General features: G+C 36.2%; 1 protein-coding gene across 1 annotated transcript in view; it reads left to right on the top strand.

Moving 5' to 3' along the window:
- HDAC9 (histone deacetylase 9) overlaps positions 1 to 19,496 on the top strand; it is an 899,218-nt gene that overhangs the window by 638,889 nt on the left and 240,833 nt on the right. The window contains exons 17-18 of the mRNA XM_035020706.1: positions 9,698 to 9,818; positions 15,752 to 15,801. Of these exons, the coding sequence (XP_034876597.1) occupies positions 9,698 to 9,818; positions 15,752 to 15,801 (171 nt within the window). The remainder of the gene's footprint in view (positions 1 to 9,697; positions 9,819 to 15,751; positions 15,802 to 19,496) is intronic.

The following is a 19,496-nucleotide window of genomic DNA, read 5'->3' on the forward strand; positions in this document are numbered from 1 at the left end:
ATACAGGCTAATAGATTTTCCGGTTAGTGTTTATGAACCTTCTATAGAGATCAAGGCCAATGACAGTACCTTCCAACTGGACTTGACTTATTCACTCCAAGAGAAAAAATTAGATTTCAGCTTGGGTATGAATGAATATTTACCAGGATGTCTGAAGGACTTAAGGAGAATGAGGCCTTTCTTTCTAAATTTGTGTAGGTAGGACTATCAGGAAGTTAAAGTCCAGCTCTGTTTGTTCCTGGATTATGTCTAGAGCATACATTCCTGAGAGGGTAAAATCTATGTGTCTAAGACTCCAGGGATGTGAGTACCAGCCCTTTTGTCTAGGTTATCACTCTTTCCTAAGCAGTATAGACAAATTCCTGACCTGGTTGTGAACAGTAAGAACTCAGCTAAGTTGTCTCACAGGAGAGAGGATTTATTAGATTTTGTAGAAAAGGATATAATCTAATAAGAATATGACACCTAGAAGCTGGGTCAGTTTGTTTTTCCCCAACATCCAGAGAGTGATTTGCTGTCTTTGAACACTTTTCCTGCCAGGTTTGTGTAGCCACCCATAGTTAGGGTTTAGCCTTTGCTTTCAATGAAGGAATCAACCGAGTTCTGGGGACATATAGCTGGCCAGCAAGCAGAAACCTGAGACTGGGTAAGTGGTATTCATTTATTGATTATAGTGGTGCTCAAATGTTAGCATATATCAGAATCATTGGGAATGCTAAGACACATATTGCTGGGCTCCAGACTCAGAGTTTCAGATTCAACAGTAATGGAGTCCTGTTGGAGTGAGGTTTATGAATTTGTGTTGCTAACATGTGTCTGAGTAATCCTGAGACTGCTGATATGGCCATCACACTTTAAGAACAGGGATACATCCATTCAACAAACAGTATATCAAAATTTTTATTTTCCCAGGCTCCTGTGTTAGGAGGTGGAAATATAATACCCACAAGATGCATACCCTGCCTACAAGGAGGTTACTGTATGGTGGGATCAGCAAACATTAATCAAATGATCACATAAATAAATAAATAATTACAAAATCCCAAGAGGTTTTGAGTCACTAGTTTATGTTACAGTTATTTTAAAGACTCTTACTGATTGAGCTTGGGGAAGAAATAAAATGAGAAAGACTGGCCTGCTGCCTCCATCGTCTTGACAGCATCAGAAGGGCCATCTAAACAAGAGATAGAAGTGGAAATATTACATCTTAGAGTTCAGGGAGAAAATATCCCAGACCTGATGTTGAAGACCTTGCTCTCTTTCTGTTTTTATTCACATTCATTTTAGGATTACTATTCCACTGGGTAAACAGTAAGGAGTCTCAATTTTACTGGCGTTCAGAGAAAAGTCAGCTTCCCTCAACCAACAGAATAGTCAATTTTGCAATTAAACAATGATATGATAGAAAAGATGGCAATTTGAAAACATTTAAAGTCCTCCTTTGTTTCAAAATAATAGACTGATCCACAAATCAGACTTATGTATTGTGTCAGTTTATTTAGCAGTGTAGAAAAATTAATCAAAATGGATTCCTTCAAGGGTTATTGTTCAACGTTAGATTTGACCTTAGTACTGCCATTAATTATCTGTATACTTTTGTCAGATCATTTAACCTTACTGATCTTTGGTTTTCCCATGTGTAAGATGAGGCTCTTAGGCAGGATATTTGCTAGGATCTTTTCCAACTCTGATATCATATGAAATTAAATGGCTAAGGAGTTCATTTGGAACATAACACTTTCTTTGGTTAAGAGTAGATGAATATTAGGATATTTAGTAAACATACTGCTTTTTATTTTGTAAGCTATAGTGTAAATTGGTTGTGCTTGCTAGTCCTGATTAGCAGCCAGAGAAAACATTAGTCTTCATTATATTAGATTACAGTGGTTACGTGGGTTAACTTCTTTTGGCATGACGTGGCACTGTTTTTTAAAAATTGAGGTGGTTAGTAGTCCTTCATGCCAGTACTATTTAATTTTTTCCCCTATTGAATCATTCATATTTAGTTTAGTGATTCTGTTGGGAGCAAAAAGCAGAATCAGCAGCTTTCTGGTCACTGTAAGAAATGGATCTGTAGGGGTCATTTGTCCTCTTTAGAACAAGCCCTTTGATTAGGTAGCCAGGTTTCTAAAATGTGTGTGCCCTGAAGAAAAGAATGTGCTTTTCTGTGCTTAAAAAATTGTAGAGAATGACCCATCATCTGTTAGAAATGCACTTGCAGTTGTTTTTCCAGAAGTGTTCATGACTCTCAGCCCCACCAAGCCACCCACAGACATTTTCTTGCTCTCACATTTGTTTTGAGAATAATAACATTTTATAATGCTTTTGTTGGATTACATATTATGTGGAATTTGCATTGGCTCTTTGTAACTAATATTGAATAACTTTGTTTCGCTTAATTCATAAGTAAAAACCATAAGCAACATACTGTGCTGAAATGTTTAACTCTTTTATTCAAGTGCCAACACAAAGTAATTACAAAACAATTCTGGGACCTGAAACCAAGCTACTGTTGCCCCTTCTGGGACTTCCTCCGCAGTTCCAATGAGAGCAGCTTTAATGTAAAATCTTAAGATGCTAAGAAACTCAAGGCTAGGGTCCCGTTCTTTTCCTGCACATACAGGTGATTTTAAAAGATCTTTTGCAAATCTAAATAAAGAAATGTAATACTCTTTGGAGAAATACTTTTGAAATGTGCAGGTTTTCTGACATCAGTGCTACAAAGCACTAAATGCTGCAAGTTAATTCAATTAAACATTTGTTTTATAGAGTAATCTAACTAGATGGCAGCACATAACAGCTTACTGTTTTGTTTAGTTTGCAAAACATTTTTTGTGTGTGTGTTTGTGTCTTAGAATCTAACCACAAAGCAGTAAGGGAGTCTTGTGAATTGTCTCTAAAGGATATGGCAGTCTTGGGAAGCAGTACAAATGATGTAGATGTGATGAGTAAACCAGGGTACATTATGTCATTATTCTGAGAGACATTTGTAAATCATAGTAGAGTGGACCGAGGCAGATAAATACATTAAAATTACTTGTGCAGCCTGCATTCAGAATTAAGATGATTTAAAATTTTTTGTTTTGATTTTTATTTCTGCAAAAAAGGAAGAATTAATGTGGAAAACAACCAACAAAAGGAAATAAAACCGGCTGCCCTTCTGAGTCCATTTGGAAAGTGATACAGGATTTTTTTAAACAGCAGCATTAAAGCTTATTAACAAAAATGAATAGTTACATGTTTTTCAACCATCTGAAAATTGCAGTTCTAAAGTAATACAAAATATTTATTGTGACAGAATTTGTTTCATATGTAATTACTATTTAAAAAATCAGTGCTTTAACCCAAACCATTAAAATGTTCATTTATAGTTGTTTACAAAATAATTATAATGTAGGAGATTTAGTTACATGAAATCATTAAAATTGAGCAGTTACACTAAAGGGTAACATTTTTTACTTTTTGATGAGTATAATGTTTTGAAATGAGTGAAAAGAAAACATTAAAAAATATATAGTACATACACTTTTTACCACTCAGACCTTTATTATTGAATGGGATTTGCTGTTTTTCTGAAGTGCTTTTCCAATTGCTCTATGCACCCTGAAATATTTTTAAATAAATTGTAATGATTGAATCAAGCAGTTTTACAAGCAAGTAGAGGCACTCGTTTTGAAGAACAGAGAGACCTTTTTTACTTCCCAACCTTCGCTGTGATAACCATTTATTGTAACTACTCTTTATTTGAAATGTGGGTTAGTACAGGGTCAGTATCTTGAATTCACTTAAGAGCAGAATGAATGGACAACTCCCTCTAATCTGTAGTTCTGGACCTAGGATGCCCATTAAAATCCACAGGGTGTTTCTAACTGTCTGGATGCCCAGGCTGTCCCCAGATAAAGTTAATCAGAAGCTCTGGAGGTAGGACCCAGGCAACAACACCTTTTAAACTTCCACAGCTGATTCTAAGGTGCAGATAATATTAAAAATCACTGCAATAGAAACTGAGCTTCTTAACATAAGCTTGATGAAGTAGACACAAAAAGGTTAATGGAGTCAAATTTTTGGAGATGGGAGAGTAACAGAAGCTGGCTAAGAAACAAAGGTAGCATTAACTCAGAAGTTCCATACACAAACTTTTAAAAATTGGGAAAAGTGTTCATTATTTTGAAGTTATCAGAGGGTAGGAATGTGAATTCTAAAAAATACTCTTATTTTTCAATTATGATTAAGTATGTAAGAAATTGGCTTCAAAAAATAGCTAGTATTCTTTTGAAAAGTTTCATAGTGTGATTTCCTCTCTTGCTTCAACTATAGTAATTTATTGCTCTATTATGTTTACTTCCCTGAGACAAATATATAAATTAAAATAAAGGATATTTTGTTGAGTTTTTGTGTATAAGATTATTTCACATAGAATCTTACTATTTTAAGGATAAAGGGGGACATCAAAGTAATTTGGTCCAACCTCCTAATGTTTATAAATAGAGAAACAAAGGTCCAGGAATGTGCCTCATATCTGGCTATAGACATGTTAAAGATAGGTGAGAGTCGGAACCTAGAACTCAGAGCTCCTTACTTACAGTTTATTTTCTTTCTGTGTGACTGACAGAAGAACCACAAGCCTCTTGGGCTGCCTGTCTGCTTAATTACCTCCTTCCTTCTTTCACTCCCCTTACTTTAAAAGAAAAACTCTGACAGGAAAAGGTTATTAGACCACGAGGGATATTGGAAGGAAAGAACGCAGTTGTGGGTGGCGGGGAGGGTTGAAACTATCCTTTATGTAAAATTTAAAGAAACAATTGGTTGTAGCATTTGAAAACTCCAGTAGGTACACTTGGGCATGAGCAATGAGACCAGATTTTTGAATTTGTTTAAGAGAGAGAAGTGTATCAAGAAAAATGAACAGGCCGTGAACTGACCCATTAAATATTAAGTATGGAATTTGTAACAGAAGGTAACTTTGACACTCCTACGTCATTTATGATTCTTTAACTTTTGAAGTCTGCAACCCTATGAATTTTTGTAGGAAAAAAATAAAAAAGCATCCCTATATTTAGGGACACTGGATGAAATATCTTCAGAAAATGAAATATTTCAGGGGAAATTATTGCCTAATATGTCACCACTTTGAAAATGATTAAAGAAAATGGGGTCTCCCCCAGCAGAGGCAGGTACTTTGACTTGTCAAATTTAAGTTGGACATTTTCTCTTAGTTTGGAACTGCCACAAAATGAGCCCTTTCATGTCTTCAATAATACCAAACCAATGCAATCCATCTGTTCTGCTAAATTATTTCTAGTTCCCTAACCAAAGGCACTGCTTTTTCATGCATTTTATCATGATTTTATGCCCTTTATTATATTTTACAAAAGGTTCTGATTCCTCCAGGGCCAATGAGAACTGATTAGGACACTGGCCTCAATCCAGGCTTTGAACACAAGAGGGGAAGGAATAGAACTGTTTCCTTTTTCCCCTGGTCCTTGGCAGAAAAAAAATATGAATGTGTACCGTGTGTGTGCTCTGTGTGTGGGTGGGTGTGGGTAGGCTGCATTTTATCCTGTTACAGTATGACTTTGTAGATCATGTTCAGAACATTCCTTTTATAATCAGGTTGCATTAATGGACTTTATTTCAGAAAGACTGTTTCTTTAGGAAAGAACCATGGTGTGTTGTGAGACTCAGTGATATGGTCACTTCACATAACTTCAGTCAAACTTTAAACCTGAATGTAGACTGTTTGGGGCTTTGAACTAAATAAGATCATATACCCCAGGTACTTAACACTGAGAGTAGGCACTCTGCATGTTAGTTCCTTTACTACTGTCAGGGAAGAACTGCTTGAATGCAAGTTACAGAAAATGAAAATATAATAATGAATACATCCTACATCACAGGGTTTCTTTATTAGGAAGATGAAAGAAGAGCTGTAAGTTTTCTTTCCTAAGCCTGTATTGGTAAGGTATTTAAGGACCTGTATTTGGATTTCAAGTAAGAAAGACCCAGAAGAATGCCATCCCTTATATGCATTGAGTGTCCAAATATACTCAGAATTCTCAAAAATCCTTTTGATCAGAATCATAGATGACTTTAGATAGACATCCTGCATGCTGAGTATCTCTGAGAACGGAAATTAGGATCTCCCTAAATTATGATTATCGGAGCACTTTATCCTATTTTGTGACTCATTATGCTGTTGACCTTTGACTCAAGAGAGCATCATGAGAGAGAAATGAAAGAATAAAGGCTATACAGGAAATAGAAAATATGGGAAGGACTTAAATGAAAATATCTATATTTAAGCATAAACATATAATAAATTGCTGATGAGAATAGCAGAAATGAGAACTGTTGGGAACCTCAATTTGAGAGGAAAAGTTAAATGTGACAAATTTAAGACATCTGATAAAAGTGACACAAAATGGACCTACCCCAGGAGATCGTATGTGTTAAGAAGGAAAACTATTGCTATTTCAGAATTTTCAGCTTAGTCATCCACCAAGTTTCCACAGGAGTGCCCCTGTGAGATATAAATCTCAGAACATGCTTTCTCCAGATCATTTCTCCAGGTAGAAACATTTTTCATACTGAGTTGGTTTTTACTGCTCCCTTTCTGTAGAAACATGTACATCCTCTTTGTAGGTCTTGTTGTCTAGCATCCATAGAAGCAGAGGTGATTATCAAGAATAAGTACTACATTATATTTAGTGTAATTATTTTTTTAAGAAATATATTCTATAATAATAAAAAGAACCAGTATGAAATACTTCCTTAGAGTCATAAGGGAACAGAGAAGGGGGGCAGAAAGAAATCAAAGTGCAAACCTAGGAACTGTCTTACATTTTAATAGTGAAAGGTAGGACAAGAGTGTAAACTAGAGCAGAATACTTTCCGAGTAAGTCAGTGCTAAATAGGCTGCACCAGATGTCCTATCCTTACTGTCAGTTAACTGATATTACACAAGAGGATAACTGAGATTCAACAGGTGTCCTTTTATGATTTATCAGCATTTGGGCTACCATCAATAATGAAATCTTGTTAGCAGATTATTTTTGAAGTGTGTGATTGAGCATTCAGCATAAATGTTAGTGAGATTGTGGGAGAATGAGAAAGGAGTTGGGACAAGTATGAAGTGTATGGTATGTAAATATATGTGACTAGTTTATGAAAACATAAAGATATGTTTATTATTAATGGTATTTAATGTTATGCTAGAGGCAAAAATTCAATTTAGAGTTGAAAAAAAATATCTTTATAGAAAAAGAGAAAGGGAAAAAAATTGACAAAACTTTATGATAGTAGTCAAAACGTGGGTTTGATTGTTAGCTATAGAACTGACATTGTTTAAGATATAGATGTTTCATTGTATCGGGATGTGAAATGTTAGTGGCTCTTAATTTCATAGGCTCACAGAAATGAAAGCTGGAAGCCCTATTATTTCATGTTGTTCATTATTCTGCCAGACTAAGACTGGTTACCACAGTCTGGTTTCCAGTGCTGTGCTCATTCCAATTTTAGATGACTCAGACCATGGAGTTGCCACTGTTTATCTTGGGGGATTTTCCACCAGCTGAAATCTCACAGTTAAAATGTTAACCTTTAATATTTCTTTGAACTTTCTCTTGCTTATTTTATCTCATTATTTGCTCTTCTTTTTCTTTGGTTGTTCTGGTGTTTCAAAAATGCTTCCAAATTTGATGTTTACCAGCAAGCCACCTATGTCAATAACATGTTTATTTATTGATCAGAGCAGTGGTTGACCATGTGGTCATCATTAAATTTGCCTTTATCTTCGGCATTACTTAGCTGGTTTAATTTCATCATTCAACTCCTAACTGGAAATAATTTCTCTACAGGATTTAAAAATTTTTTCTAGAAATGTAAATTGGGTGTCAAAAACCGGGAACTTCAATGCTATGACAAAGAAAATTCCATAAGCATTTGTTTATTTATTTGGCACATAATAGCACAGTGTCAAGAAGTTTCTGTTTTACATCATTCCCGCTACCTTGTTCTTACCCCTCCGGTCCCCCACCATTCTTCTCTCACTGTGACATGATGATTTATTTTCTGTGACAAGCGCAGCTCTGCCCTCTACCCAGTAAACTCCTAGGAAGTGTCCGCATATTGAGATTTTCCCAGCCTACTCCCTTAAACATCAACAGCAACCACATCTCCTTAAACTAGGGAGGTTGAGTATGGAATTGTCCTGGTCCTGAGAGGTGGTGTTGTCTCCTGATGTTTCTATGTCAGCTGGTGATTCCATGGTCAGGAACATGAGAGGACAACGTTCCCTGAACAGATTCTCTTTGAATTTCAGTGTAGTTCTCTACTAATACAATACTAGGAATTACATTACAAGTACCTTGTTGTGACACATATTTTAAGTGAAATGTTAATATTGCCTGGGTAATTTTAGGAAGCACAGCAATTTTCAAAAGTATGGCTAATTAACTCCATACATCAGCATGATGTTTTTTAATTTTTATTAATTTTTATTTTTTTAAAAAAATTTTATTTGTCAGAATGAGAGAGAGAGAGAGAGAGAGCGTACTCACAAGCAGGGGGAGCAGCGAGGGAGAAGCAGGCTCCTGCTGAGCGGGGAGCCCGATGTGGGACTCCATTCCAGGACCCTGGGACCATGACCTGAGCCGAAGGCAGTTTAACTGATTGAGCCACCCAGGCATCCCCAACATGATGTTTATTGGGCTTATAGGTATGCCAACTGAGAAATGTGGCCAGGAAGAATACTTTGCATATTGACTAACTGAGGTTTCACTTAATGTGTAATTTTTTCTATGTTGAAGGACCGTGGTTTGTTAGTTGAAGTGCAAGTTTCTGCCTAAGATGTGCATAAAAACATTGACTGAGTCTAGAGTGTGTCAGACTATCTTTGCTAAACAGCAGTTTTTGTTTTTGTTTAATTTCTATTCTGTCACAGACTAGTGGTTTTATAAAATACATTGAATTACTATAAAAATAAAATAAAAATTGAAGGCACCAAGATTATATTAGATTCAATAGACATAAAAATAGTCTCTCCAATTACTGTAAAAGTTTCTAAATATCTACTCTGAATTTCTATATAGACCTCATCATGGACAGTTCATGAACAGTTTCTGAAATGTTATGACCCCATAGGACACACTTTGAAATACTGATCTAGATTAGTAGTTCTGTGAGGTGCACACACATGAAGTGATCAGCATTTTGGTGATAATCAAATACATTAAAATGTATTGGTACTTACGTTCTTTAGGAAATAATAAAGAATTTGTTCCAACAACTTGTAAAGGTGAGTGTAAAATAAGATTTTAATGAATTTACTTCTCAGCCAAACAGTAGCCTGTATTTTTGTTGTTGTTGTTTTTTATTGTTTTAGCCGCTGTTTCTTTTTAGCAGATACTTTTACAAAGGAGTTAACTATTAAATTTTTTATTATAGATTTATTTTTTATGCCAAAGAAGACTATGCTTTATGTCAGTTGCCTATTTAGGCATAAGCAATCCATAGGATCTGAACCTTACATACACTCCATTTTTCAAATGTTGTTATGGTACTTTACTAAGCAAATCAGTGTCACATTCCTGCATGATGAAATTCGGTTAATTGTTAATCATCTTAAATGTGACTTAGGTCTTACTTTCTTCTAAATGTTGTCAGTGGAGTACTGTAGGCTTCTGCTGTTTTCTTTCAGCGAATTCAAGGTCGAAAAGCCAGCCTGGAGGAAATACAGCTTGTTCATTCTGAACATCACTCACTGTTGTATGGCACCAACCCCCTGGATGGACAGAAGCTGGACCCCAGGACACTCCTAGGTCTGTACGGGTCTCCATTCTACTGAGAACAGCACATTCCAGCACTATCATTAGTCAATGCTCTTGTCAGTTCAAAATACTTGGCAAGCAGTGTGACAAAAAATCAGCTTTTCCAACAGCATTGCTCTGTGGAATGAGTCCTTTACAATAAAAGCCAATGTAGATTAAGAAAATCTTGCATTAGAAAAAATGATAATGCAAGTTCCATGATGTTTACTTTTAAATTAACCTTTATTTGAATAGTATTTGTTCACTATGTTTCAGCCTACAGAAATGGATGCATTGTTGAGTTTGTTTGCCCACATTTTTAAACTAAAAGAAAAAAAAGGTTTTCACATTCTTTATGCAAATTTATCTTCACCTTTCCAATTTCTTTTGTGTCTTTTAGTTCTTTTTTTCTATGACCTTAACAAACAAAGGGCATAGTACCAACTTACTTTAAGTCAAAACTCCTTATTACTATGCTAGAACACTGCATTTTATAGTAAGATTGCATTTTTTTAAATTTATTATTTTTTAAGTAATCTCTATACCCAATGTGGGGCTCAAACTCACAATCCAGGATCAAGAGTTGCATGCTCTTCCAACTGAGCCAGCCAGGCACCCTGCATTTTAAATCTTGGTATAATCTATTTAGTGAATGCTTAACTATGGAATTAAATAGTAAAAAGTAGATGGCAGAAGTAGAAAACTAATAAATATAATTTTTAATTAATATATAATTTTTATACATTTACCATCAGATTTTAAAATAAAATTTATGTTGCAGAGCTTTACATAAACTTATATGAGTGATAGAAACAACAGATTTCAGAAAACAGTTTGTGACAAAACCATATTTTGGCTAGAACAATTAATATTAATTATATTAAATTCATTAATATTTTATAATGAATTAACAATACACGACATGACAATGTATGCCACAAGGATCATGTTTAAATATTTTAACTAAAAGGGTATTTTAGGGCTTTTTCTTGTCCCTTTCTTTCAAATAAACCTATTGTGTCAGATCCAAAGTATTGGACCCTTTAGCACCTAATTCAATACTATTTCTAGATGGATTATGTTAACTGGTCCTAACCAGTTCAAAAACAAGGATATGGGGGCACCTGGGTGGCTCAGTTGGTTAAGCATCCAAATCTGGGTTTCATCTCAGGTCATGATCAAGCCCCCTTTCGGGCCCCTTGCTCAGCATGGAGTCTGCTTGAGATTCTCTCTTTCTCCCTCTGCCCCTCCCCCACCTTGTGTGCTCACATGCTCTCTCTCTCTCAAATAAATAAATAAGTAAATAATCTTTAAAAAACCCCACAAAAGCAAGTATATGACGTGTAATAGGCAGGCATCTTATAAAGCAGTTATAAAGGGAAATTAACAGTTACCCATTATAATGCTTCCATTCTGCCTTTTTAAAACAAGTGGCAGGCATCCCTAAATTTATGAAGTAAAGGCATATGGGTGAGCGTATGTGAGCATGTGCATGCATGCAGGGTGGGTAGTGGTAGCTTGGAGAGAAATTGAAAGAAATGGAAACATAAATATTACTCAATTTTTAGAAAACATGGTAAAATTCAATGATGAGAAATAATTTGTATAGTAGAATTAAAGTTATATATTAATATAAAGGCAAGTCAGTCCAAACATAAATAATCTATGTTTTTTTTTCTAATTTCTTTTGAAGGAATCAGTCTTTGAACATGCAGATCTTTTACATAAAGGACTTCTTTTGCTATGGATACTGTTTAATAAATGTCCTTACTTTAACATGAATTAATAATCCCACCTAGTTTACCACAAAGATCAAGTAAATTGAACATTAACTTTCATGGTTTTATGAGGTAAAAATACTCACGTATTTAAAGATAGGAAGCTATGTCCATTTTGAAATTTTTTAATTTAGTAGAAAATCTCCTTAATTTTTTTATTCTAACTATGGTCTCAAATGATAAATCATCCTAGGCATAGGTGTAGGTACTTTGAATTTAACTGGGATAAACTTACACATAGGTGTTTGAGAGATGTTTCAAACAACCATTATTCCACATTTTAAGAGAAAGGACATACCTGTAGAAGAAATGGAGAGATAAACTTTTTTTTTTTTTAAAGATTTTATTTATTTATTCATAAGAGACAGAGAGAGAGAGAGGCAGAGGGAGAAGCAGGCTCCCCGCCGAGCAGGGAGCCCGATGCGGGACTCGATCCCAGGACCCTGGGATCATGACCTGAGCCGAAGGCAGACGCTTACCCATCTGAGCCACCCAGGTGCCCTGGAGAGATAAACTTAAGCAAGTCCAAACTGTTTTACTTATGAAACATGGCAATACTACTGATTTTTTTAATGAAATTTGACACTTGGACAAAACTGATTTTCTCAAAATAGTTGACAACTATCATTTTAAAATGTGATGATTTAAAAGTGAATTCCAATGTATAATTTAGAACCTGGACAAAGGTCTTTTTCATGTATGTTTGCCATGAAAACACCAAGTGTCAATAGTTGAGTCTTTACAGGATTTTTTGTCATTGTCCATTGCTGAAATTTTATTGGAATATACCCATCCCCATTCTTTTTTTTTTTAACTTTTTATTTTAATTCTAGTTAGTTAACATACAGTGTTAGTATTAGTTTCAGGTGTATGATAGAGTGATTCAGCAGTCCGTACAACACCAGGTGCTCATCACAGCAAGTGCAGTCCTTAATCTCCATCACCTATTTAATCCATTCCCTCCCTCTCCCTGGTAACCATCAGTTTGTTTTCTATAATTAAGAGTCTGTTTTGTGGTTTGTCTCTCTATTTCCCTTTGCCCATTTTTTTTGTTTTTTGTGGGTTTTTGTCTTTTTTTTTGAGAGAGAGAGAGAGAGAAAGCATGTACACAAGAGCTAGTGAGCAGGGGACGGGCAGAAGGAGAGGGAGAATCTGAAGCAGGCTCCATGCCCAGGGTGGAGCTTGACTCAGGGCTCAATTCCAGGACCCAGAGATCGTGACCTGAACCGAAATCAAGAGTCCAGAGCTTAACTGACTGAGTCACCCAGGCTTTTTTCTCAAATTCTACATGTGAGTGAAATCATATGGTATTTATTTTTCTTTCTTTCTTTTTTTAAAGATTATATTTATTTATTTGAGAGAGAGAGAGAGATAGCGAGAGAACAAGAGTGGGAAGGAAAGGGAGAAGCAGGCTCCCTGCTGAGCAAGGAGCTCGATGCGGGGCTTGATCCCAGGACTCTGGGATCATGACCTGGGCCGAAGGCAGCGGCTTAACCGAGTGAGCCACCCAGGTGCTCCTGGTATTTGTTTTTTTATCACTGACATATTTTGCTTAGCATTATACTCTCTAGCTCCAGGCATGTTGTTGCAAATAGCAAGATTTCATTATTTTTTATGGCTGGGTAATATTCCATTGTATATATATAGCACATCTTTATCCTTACTCATTAGTCGATGGACACTTGGGCTGCTTCCATATCTTAGTAGTTTTTACAGTTTTATTTAAATAAATTGGCCATATATGTCATTAGATTTTAGTATTTAATGTGGGATAATATTCATATGGTTGATGATTTTAGAGTTGCTTTAGATACACATGAGGAGTTCCATAGGTACCTCTCAGGGATCAGTGCAGCAATTTCAATATTGTGTGTAGGCTACATGAGTAAAGATAAACAGGGATGTTGCCATTGTTAGATCCTGATTTTAAGCACAAAATTCAACTTTTTTTGGGAAGATTTATTTGAGAGGGAGAGAGCGCACGCACAAACTGGGGGGAGGGGCAGAGGGAGAGGAAGAAGCAGGCTTCCCACTGGGCAGGAAGCCTGAGCAAGGCTCCATCCCAAGACCCTGGGATCATGATCCAAGCTGAAGGCAGATGCTTAAATAACTGAGCCACCCAGGTGCCCCTAAATTCAACTTTGATAATACCTCTGAACTACTTCAGTCTTTCTTGTGAATCCAGAAACTTAGATGGGTTGCCTTAATTCAAATTCTAAGTGAATAATCTCATTCTTTTAAAAGTTTAACTTTAGGGCGCCTGGGTGGCTCAGTTGGTTAAGCGACTGCCTTCGGCTCAGGTCATGATCCTGGAGTCCCGGGATCGAGTCCCGCATCGGGCTCCCTGCTCGGCAGGGAGTCTGCTGCTCCCTCTGACCCTCCTCCCTCTCATGCTCTCTGTCTCTCATTCTCTCTCTCGCAAATAAATAAAATCTTAAAAAAAAAGGGGGGGGGGCGCCTGGATGGCTGTCATTAAGCGTCTGCCTTCGGCTCAGGTCATGATCCTAGGGTCCTGGGATCGAGCCCCGCATAGGGCTCTCTGCTCCGCGGGAAGCCTGCTTCTCCGTCTCCCACTCCCCTTGCTTGTGTTCCCTCTCTTGCTGTGTGTCTCTGTCAAATAAATAAATAAAATCTTTAAAAAAAAATTTAACTTTTCATCCCTTTTTTGTTCCTTATGAAATTTGTTTTTTTAATTTTTTTTCTTTTTTATGACATTTGAATTTTTGTGGCTTTTTACTTCTGTCTTAAAGATCAAAGTTGGTATGTACAAAATATAGAAATTTCTAAGCATTAAGATATTTTCCCTCTCTTTAACCCTTTTCAGTCCCATACATCCTTCTTTCTCCCCCAGTCCCTCCCAACACAGAGGGGGAGGGGTTAATATCTGTCATGGTGCATGCACATTTAATTGAAATTCATTCAATTGTGTTATATATTTTAACATGTGAAATTAATTGTGACCAAATACATCCTTGCAAAATATTCAAGAATACAGAAATATCATTGTTATGAGCAACAACCATTTAAGAAAACTTTGCTCTTCACCAAGGTACCTGTAAATTTTTTCATGTATTTTATTGATGTCATTATTCCAGTTTTAACATTTTTCCATTATTTTTTCCTTATTTTTTTCTGTTGATTTCTCATTTTTTTCTTTTTTTCCCACCCTTATATGTAATGAGATGTCTTATTTTTTTCATTTGCACTTACATTTTTATCATTTCCCATCTGTTAGCAATTGCATTTGAAAAATCAACTCAAACAATTTATTGTTTACAAAGTAAATGTTCTTTGACAACAAAATCTAGTTAGACTTTTACTGACATGTCATGTGAAGTCTACCGCAAACGTATTTTCAATTTTCATTATTTTTTATTTCACTGATCATCATTATAACAAAGGATTTGGGATAGAAATGATCATTGCCTTTTCCTTTGATTATCTTGCAGAGAGGTATAGGAGTGAATATTTTTGTTTTCTGTATTAAATGTGGTAGGTAATGTAGAAAATGAAAATGTAGGTAAACAAAATGATTGAAAATTCCATGAAATATCAATTCTAAGACAGTCACAAGCAAGACTTTGGTATATATTTTAAAGAAGATATATTTCTATTTACATTATAGAGATTTCCCAAAAGGGTTATCCTTATTATAGTGTTTTCTGACTTGTTTGTTTAAAAATGGATTTTGAAGAGGCTTATAGTATACTTTGTCTTAGTTATATCTGAAGTAGAAATTGAGAATAAGTCTGTGTATTTGAGTAGATGTTTTAATATTTAAAACATTTAAAAAATGACAGTATTTTTCAAAAACTTGTGGCTCAAAACATCACTTTAGAGGGATTCACTCAGAGAATAGCTGAGTTATTTTAAGTAAAATATATATGAGATGTTGTGATATATTAAATGATGTGTAGGGCAGCTAAAAATTTTTTGAGACTCAAATATCATAGGTATGTGTTTGTTCATGTGGGGCAATAGACTGTACATGTAGTAATAATTCATTTGCTTTAAGTTTGTACCTATATAAAATTTGATTAATCTTCTTAATCAAGTGATAAATACTATGTGACATGATATTATGTGTTAATAAACACTAAAAATTTTTAAATTATAATTTTATTATTCCCAATTGATATCTTTTTTACATGTCTTCTTAACGTGTAGGTGATGTCTCTCAAAAGTTTTTTTCTTCATTACCTTGTGGTGGACTTGGGGTAAGTATGAGTTTGTTTACTGCTTTTAAATAACATAAATTGCCCAGAATATCTCCTTTGATTTATCTATTCAGGCTGTGTCTCCGTAAAAGTTATCCTAGACTTCAGGATTGGCTAAATAATTTATAGGGCTCAATTCCCAGTAAACATGCAAATTGCTGTGCTCAAAACTTATTAAGAATTTCAAGATGGTGACACAGTGAATTAATCCAGCTGTAGGGCTCTTCTAACTCTAGGGTTCTGTGGGACTGCACAGGTCACATTCCCGTAAAGCTAGCTTTGCTAGACTTTTATGTAGCTGGAGAAAAGGTAACCCAAGAGGGTTTAACCGTTTTGCAGCAGAATTCAGTTCTCAATAGAGTCACACGGAGTATGCAAGTACATTATATTCCTGATGAAAATAGCATTAACTTACTTCACAAAATGCTTTGCCTTGTGGCACATTTTGTTTGTGAACCCCTAGGGCCATTTTTGGCTTCAGTAATTAACAAAGCCTTTTTCGACCCAGGATATTTATGCCACATTTCAAGGACAAATTTATTTGAATCCAGTGACATATGAAGAAAAATGTCTACATTTTTATGGATGATTAGAACACATCCTTTAACCTGAAATCTATTTAAAGTTAACCCTTACCTGTAGCAAACTGTCATCCTATAGAACTGTTAAGTCATGTTAGGACAACACAATTCTAGATCAGGTTTCAAGGACTGAGAAATTTAAATCACTTAGGCTTCTTGAATATTGAAGGGAAAGAACTGTGTATGTCATATTTTAGGCAATATTTTGCTATAACTAAATTTTATACAGGGAAATGCCATATATTTTAAGTTAATTCTGTCGTTTTAGTGATTCTAGCTTTCACAAGGATAATCTTTCTATTCCTTCACCTATGATTCTGCCCTCTCTAGAAATAAGAATGGCAACTACAACAACCAATATCTGCTTGGATTTTACAGTTTGTTAACATACAACTGAGGTTTATAAGAGCTTTGTAAAATAGTTATTATTTTTTCTTCGACCCAAGAACTGTGCTTTTTATTTTTTCATAGTTTTAGCTCTTTTTTAAATTTTTAAATTTTTAAATTTTTTATTGTTATGTTAATCATCATACATTACATCATTAGTTTTTGATGTAGTGTTCCATGATTCATTGTTTGTGCATAACACCCAGTGCTCCATGCAGAACGTGCCCTCTTTAATACCCATCACCAGGCTAACCCATCCTCCTACCCCCCTCCCCTCTAGAACCCTCAGTTTATTTCTCAGAATCCATAGTCTCTCATGGTTCGTCTCCCCCTCCGATTCCCTCCCTTCATTCTTCCCCTCCTGCTATCTTCTTCTTCTTCTTCTTTTTTTTTTTTTTTTAACATATATTGTATTATTTGTTTCAGAGGTACAGATCTGTGATTCAACAGTCTTGCACAATTCACAGTGCTCACCATAGCACATACCCTCCCCAGTGTCTATCACCCAGCCACCCCATCCCTCCCACCCCCCCCCACTCCAGCAACCCTCAGTTTGTTTCCTGAGATTAAGAATTCCTCATATCAGTGAGGTCATATGATACATGTCTTTCTCTGATTGACTTATTTCGCTCAGCATAACACCCTCCAGTTCCATCCACATCGTTGCAAATGGCAAGATCTCATTCCTTTTGATGGCTGCATAATATTCCATTGTGTGTGTGTGTGTGTGTGTGTGTGTGTGTGTGTGTGTGTGTATATACCACATCTTCTTTATCCATTCATCTGTCGATGGACATCTTGGCTCTTTCCACAGTTTGGCTATTGTGGACATTGCTGCTATAAACATCGGGGTGCATGTACCCCTTCAGATCCCTACATTTGTATCTTTGTGGTAAATACCCAGTAGTGCAATTGCTGGATCGTATGGTAGCTCTATTTTCAACTTTTTTTTTTTTTAAAGATTTTATTTATTTATCTGAGAGAGAGAGAGAGAAAGCACATGAGAGGGAGGAGGATCAGAGGGAGAAGCAGACACCCTGCTGAGCAGGGAGGCCAATGCGGGACTCGATCCTGGGACTCCAGGATCATGACCTGAGCCGAAGGCAGTCGCTTAACCAACTGAGCCACCCAGGTGCCCTATTTTCAACTTTTTGAGGAACCTCCATACTGTTTTCCAGAGTGGCTGCACCAGCTTGCATTCCCACCAACAGTGTAGGAGGGTTCCCCTTTCTCTGCATCCCCGCCAACATCTGTCATTTCCTGACTTGTTAATTTTAGCCATTCTGACTGGTGTGAGGTGGTATCTCATTGAGGTTTTGATTTGGATTTCCCTGATGCCGAGCGATGTTGAGCACTTTTTCATGTGTCTGTTGGCCATTTGGATGTCTTCTTTGGAAAAATGTCTGTTCATGTCTTCTGCCCATTTCTTCATTGGATCATTTGTTCTTTGGGTGTTGAGTATAAGAAGTTCTTTATAGATTTTGGATACTAGCCCTTTATCTGATACGTCATTTGCAAATATATTCTCCCATTCTGTCAAGTGTCTTTTGGTTTTGTTGACTGTTTCTTTTGCTGTGCAAAAGCTTTTTATCTTAATGAGGTCCCAATAGTTCATTTCTGCCCTTGCTTCCCTTGCCTTTGGCGATGTTTCTAGGAAGAAGTTGCTGCGGCTGAGGTTGAAGAGGTGCTGCCTGTGTTCTCCTTTAGGATTTTGATGGACTCCTGTCTCACATTTAGGTCTTTCAACCATTTGGAGTCTATTTTTGTGTGTGGTGTAAGGAAATGGTCCAGTTTCATTCTTCTGCATGTGGCTGTCCAATTTTCCCAACACCATTTGTTGAAGAGACTGTCTTTTTTCCTAAAATAGTTATTATTAATACCATTTTACAGATGAGAAACTCAAGGTTCAGAGAACTGACATTATTTTCCTGAAATCACACAGTAAAGGGTAAAAGGCTCAAAGTATGAGGTTGATGTGCATGTCCATGTGCAGGTGTTCTAAAAGAGCTCATTAGGTCCTTCCGTGGTTTTCATCTTTTGTTTTGTTTTGTTTTGTTTTGTTTTGTTTTGTTTTAGGCCAGCCACAGTCCCTAGAGCCTAGCAGTGCAACAGTGTGGCTGGTATAGTGTGGTCCCTTTTGTGGCAACTCACCAGTGAACTTCACTTTTTGACCCTGAGCACAAGACAGTCACCATCCTATTAATCCTTCCTTATTTTTAGCAAACCCACTGTGAAGCCAGGAACTTACAAAATCATTTGAGAAAGCAGAGGATAAACTGACTTTTAAAATAGGTTTCATTGGCTTTTGTGCTTCTTTTATAAAATCCCAAGTGCTCATTTTAAAGGGAATGGCTGATTACCTGTGAATGAAGCAAAGAATGAAACAAAACTAATAGCTAATTAGAGGGTACAATGATGGAGAGAAAATCAAAACTGTGATGGTCATCAAATTCCTACTCCTTTACACTTAATTCATGACCCAGAGCTGAAATGAGGACAGCTCCTTAGGATCCACCTCCCAGGTCTGACTTGGATTGTGCCTGTACTACACTATCCCTTGATACACAAAGTATGTCTATTCAACTGCTGTAAACCCATACCAAGGTAACTTCTTATTCTTTAGCTAGAACTGCTCTAGTAAACTCTTTGAAGTGCCCAAGGAATGAAGAATGAGTACTGCTTTTGTCCCTGTATGTCCAATACAAAGCACAGTCAGTATCATAAAAT

Source organism: Mirounga leonina, unplaced genomic scaffold, assembly GCF_011800145.1.
Source record: "Mirounga leonina isolate KUSES-001 unplaced genomic scaffold, KU_Mleo_1.0 Mir_174, whole genome shotgun sequence".
Classification (NCBI taxonomy): domain Eukaryota; kingdom Metazoa; phylum Chordata; class Mammalia; order Carnivora; family Phocidae; genus Mirounga; species Mirounga leonina.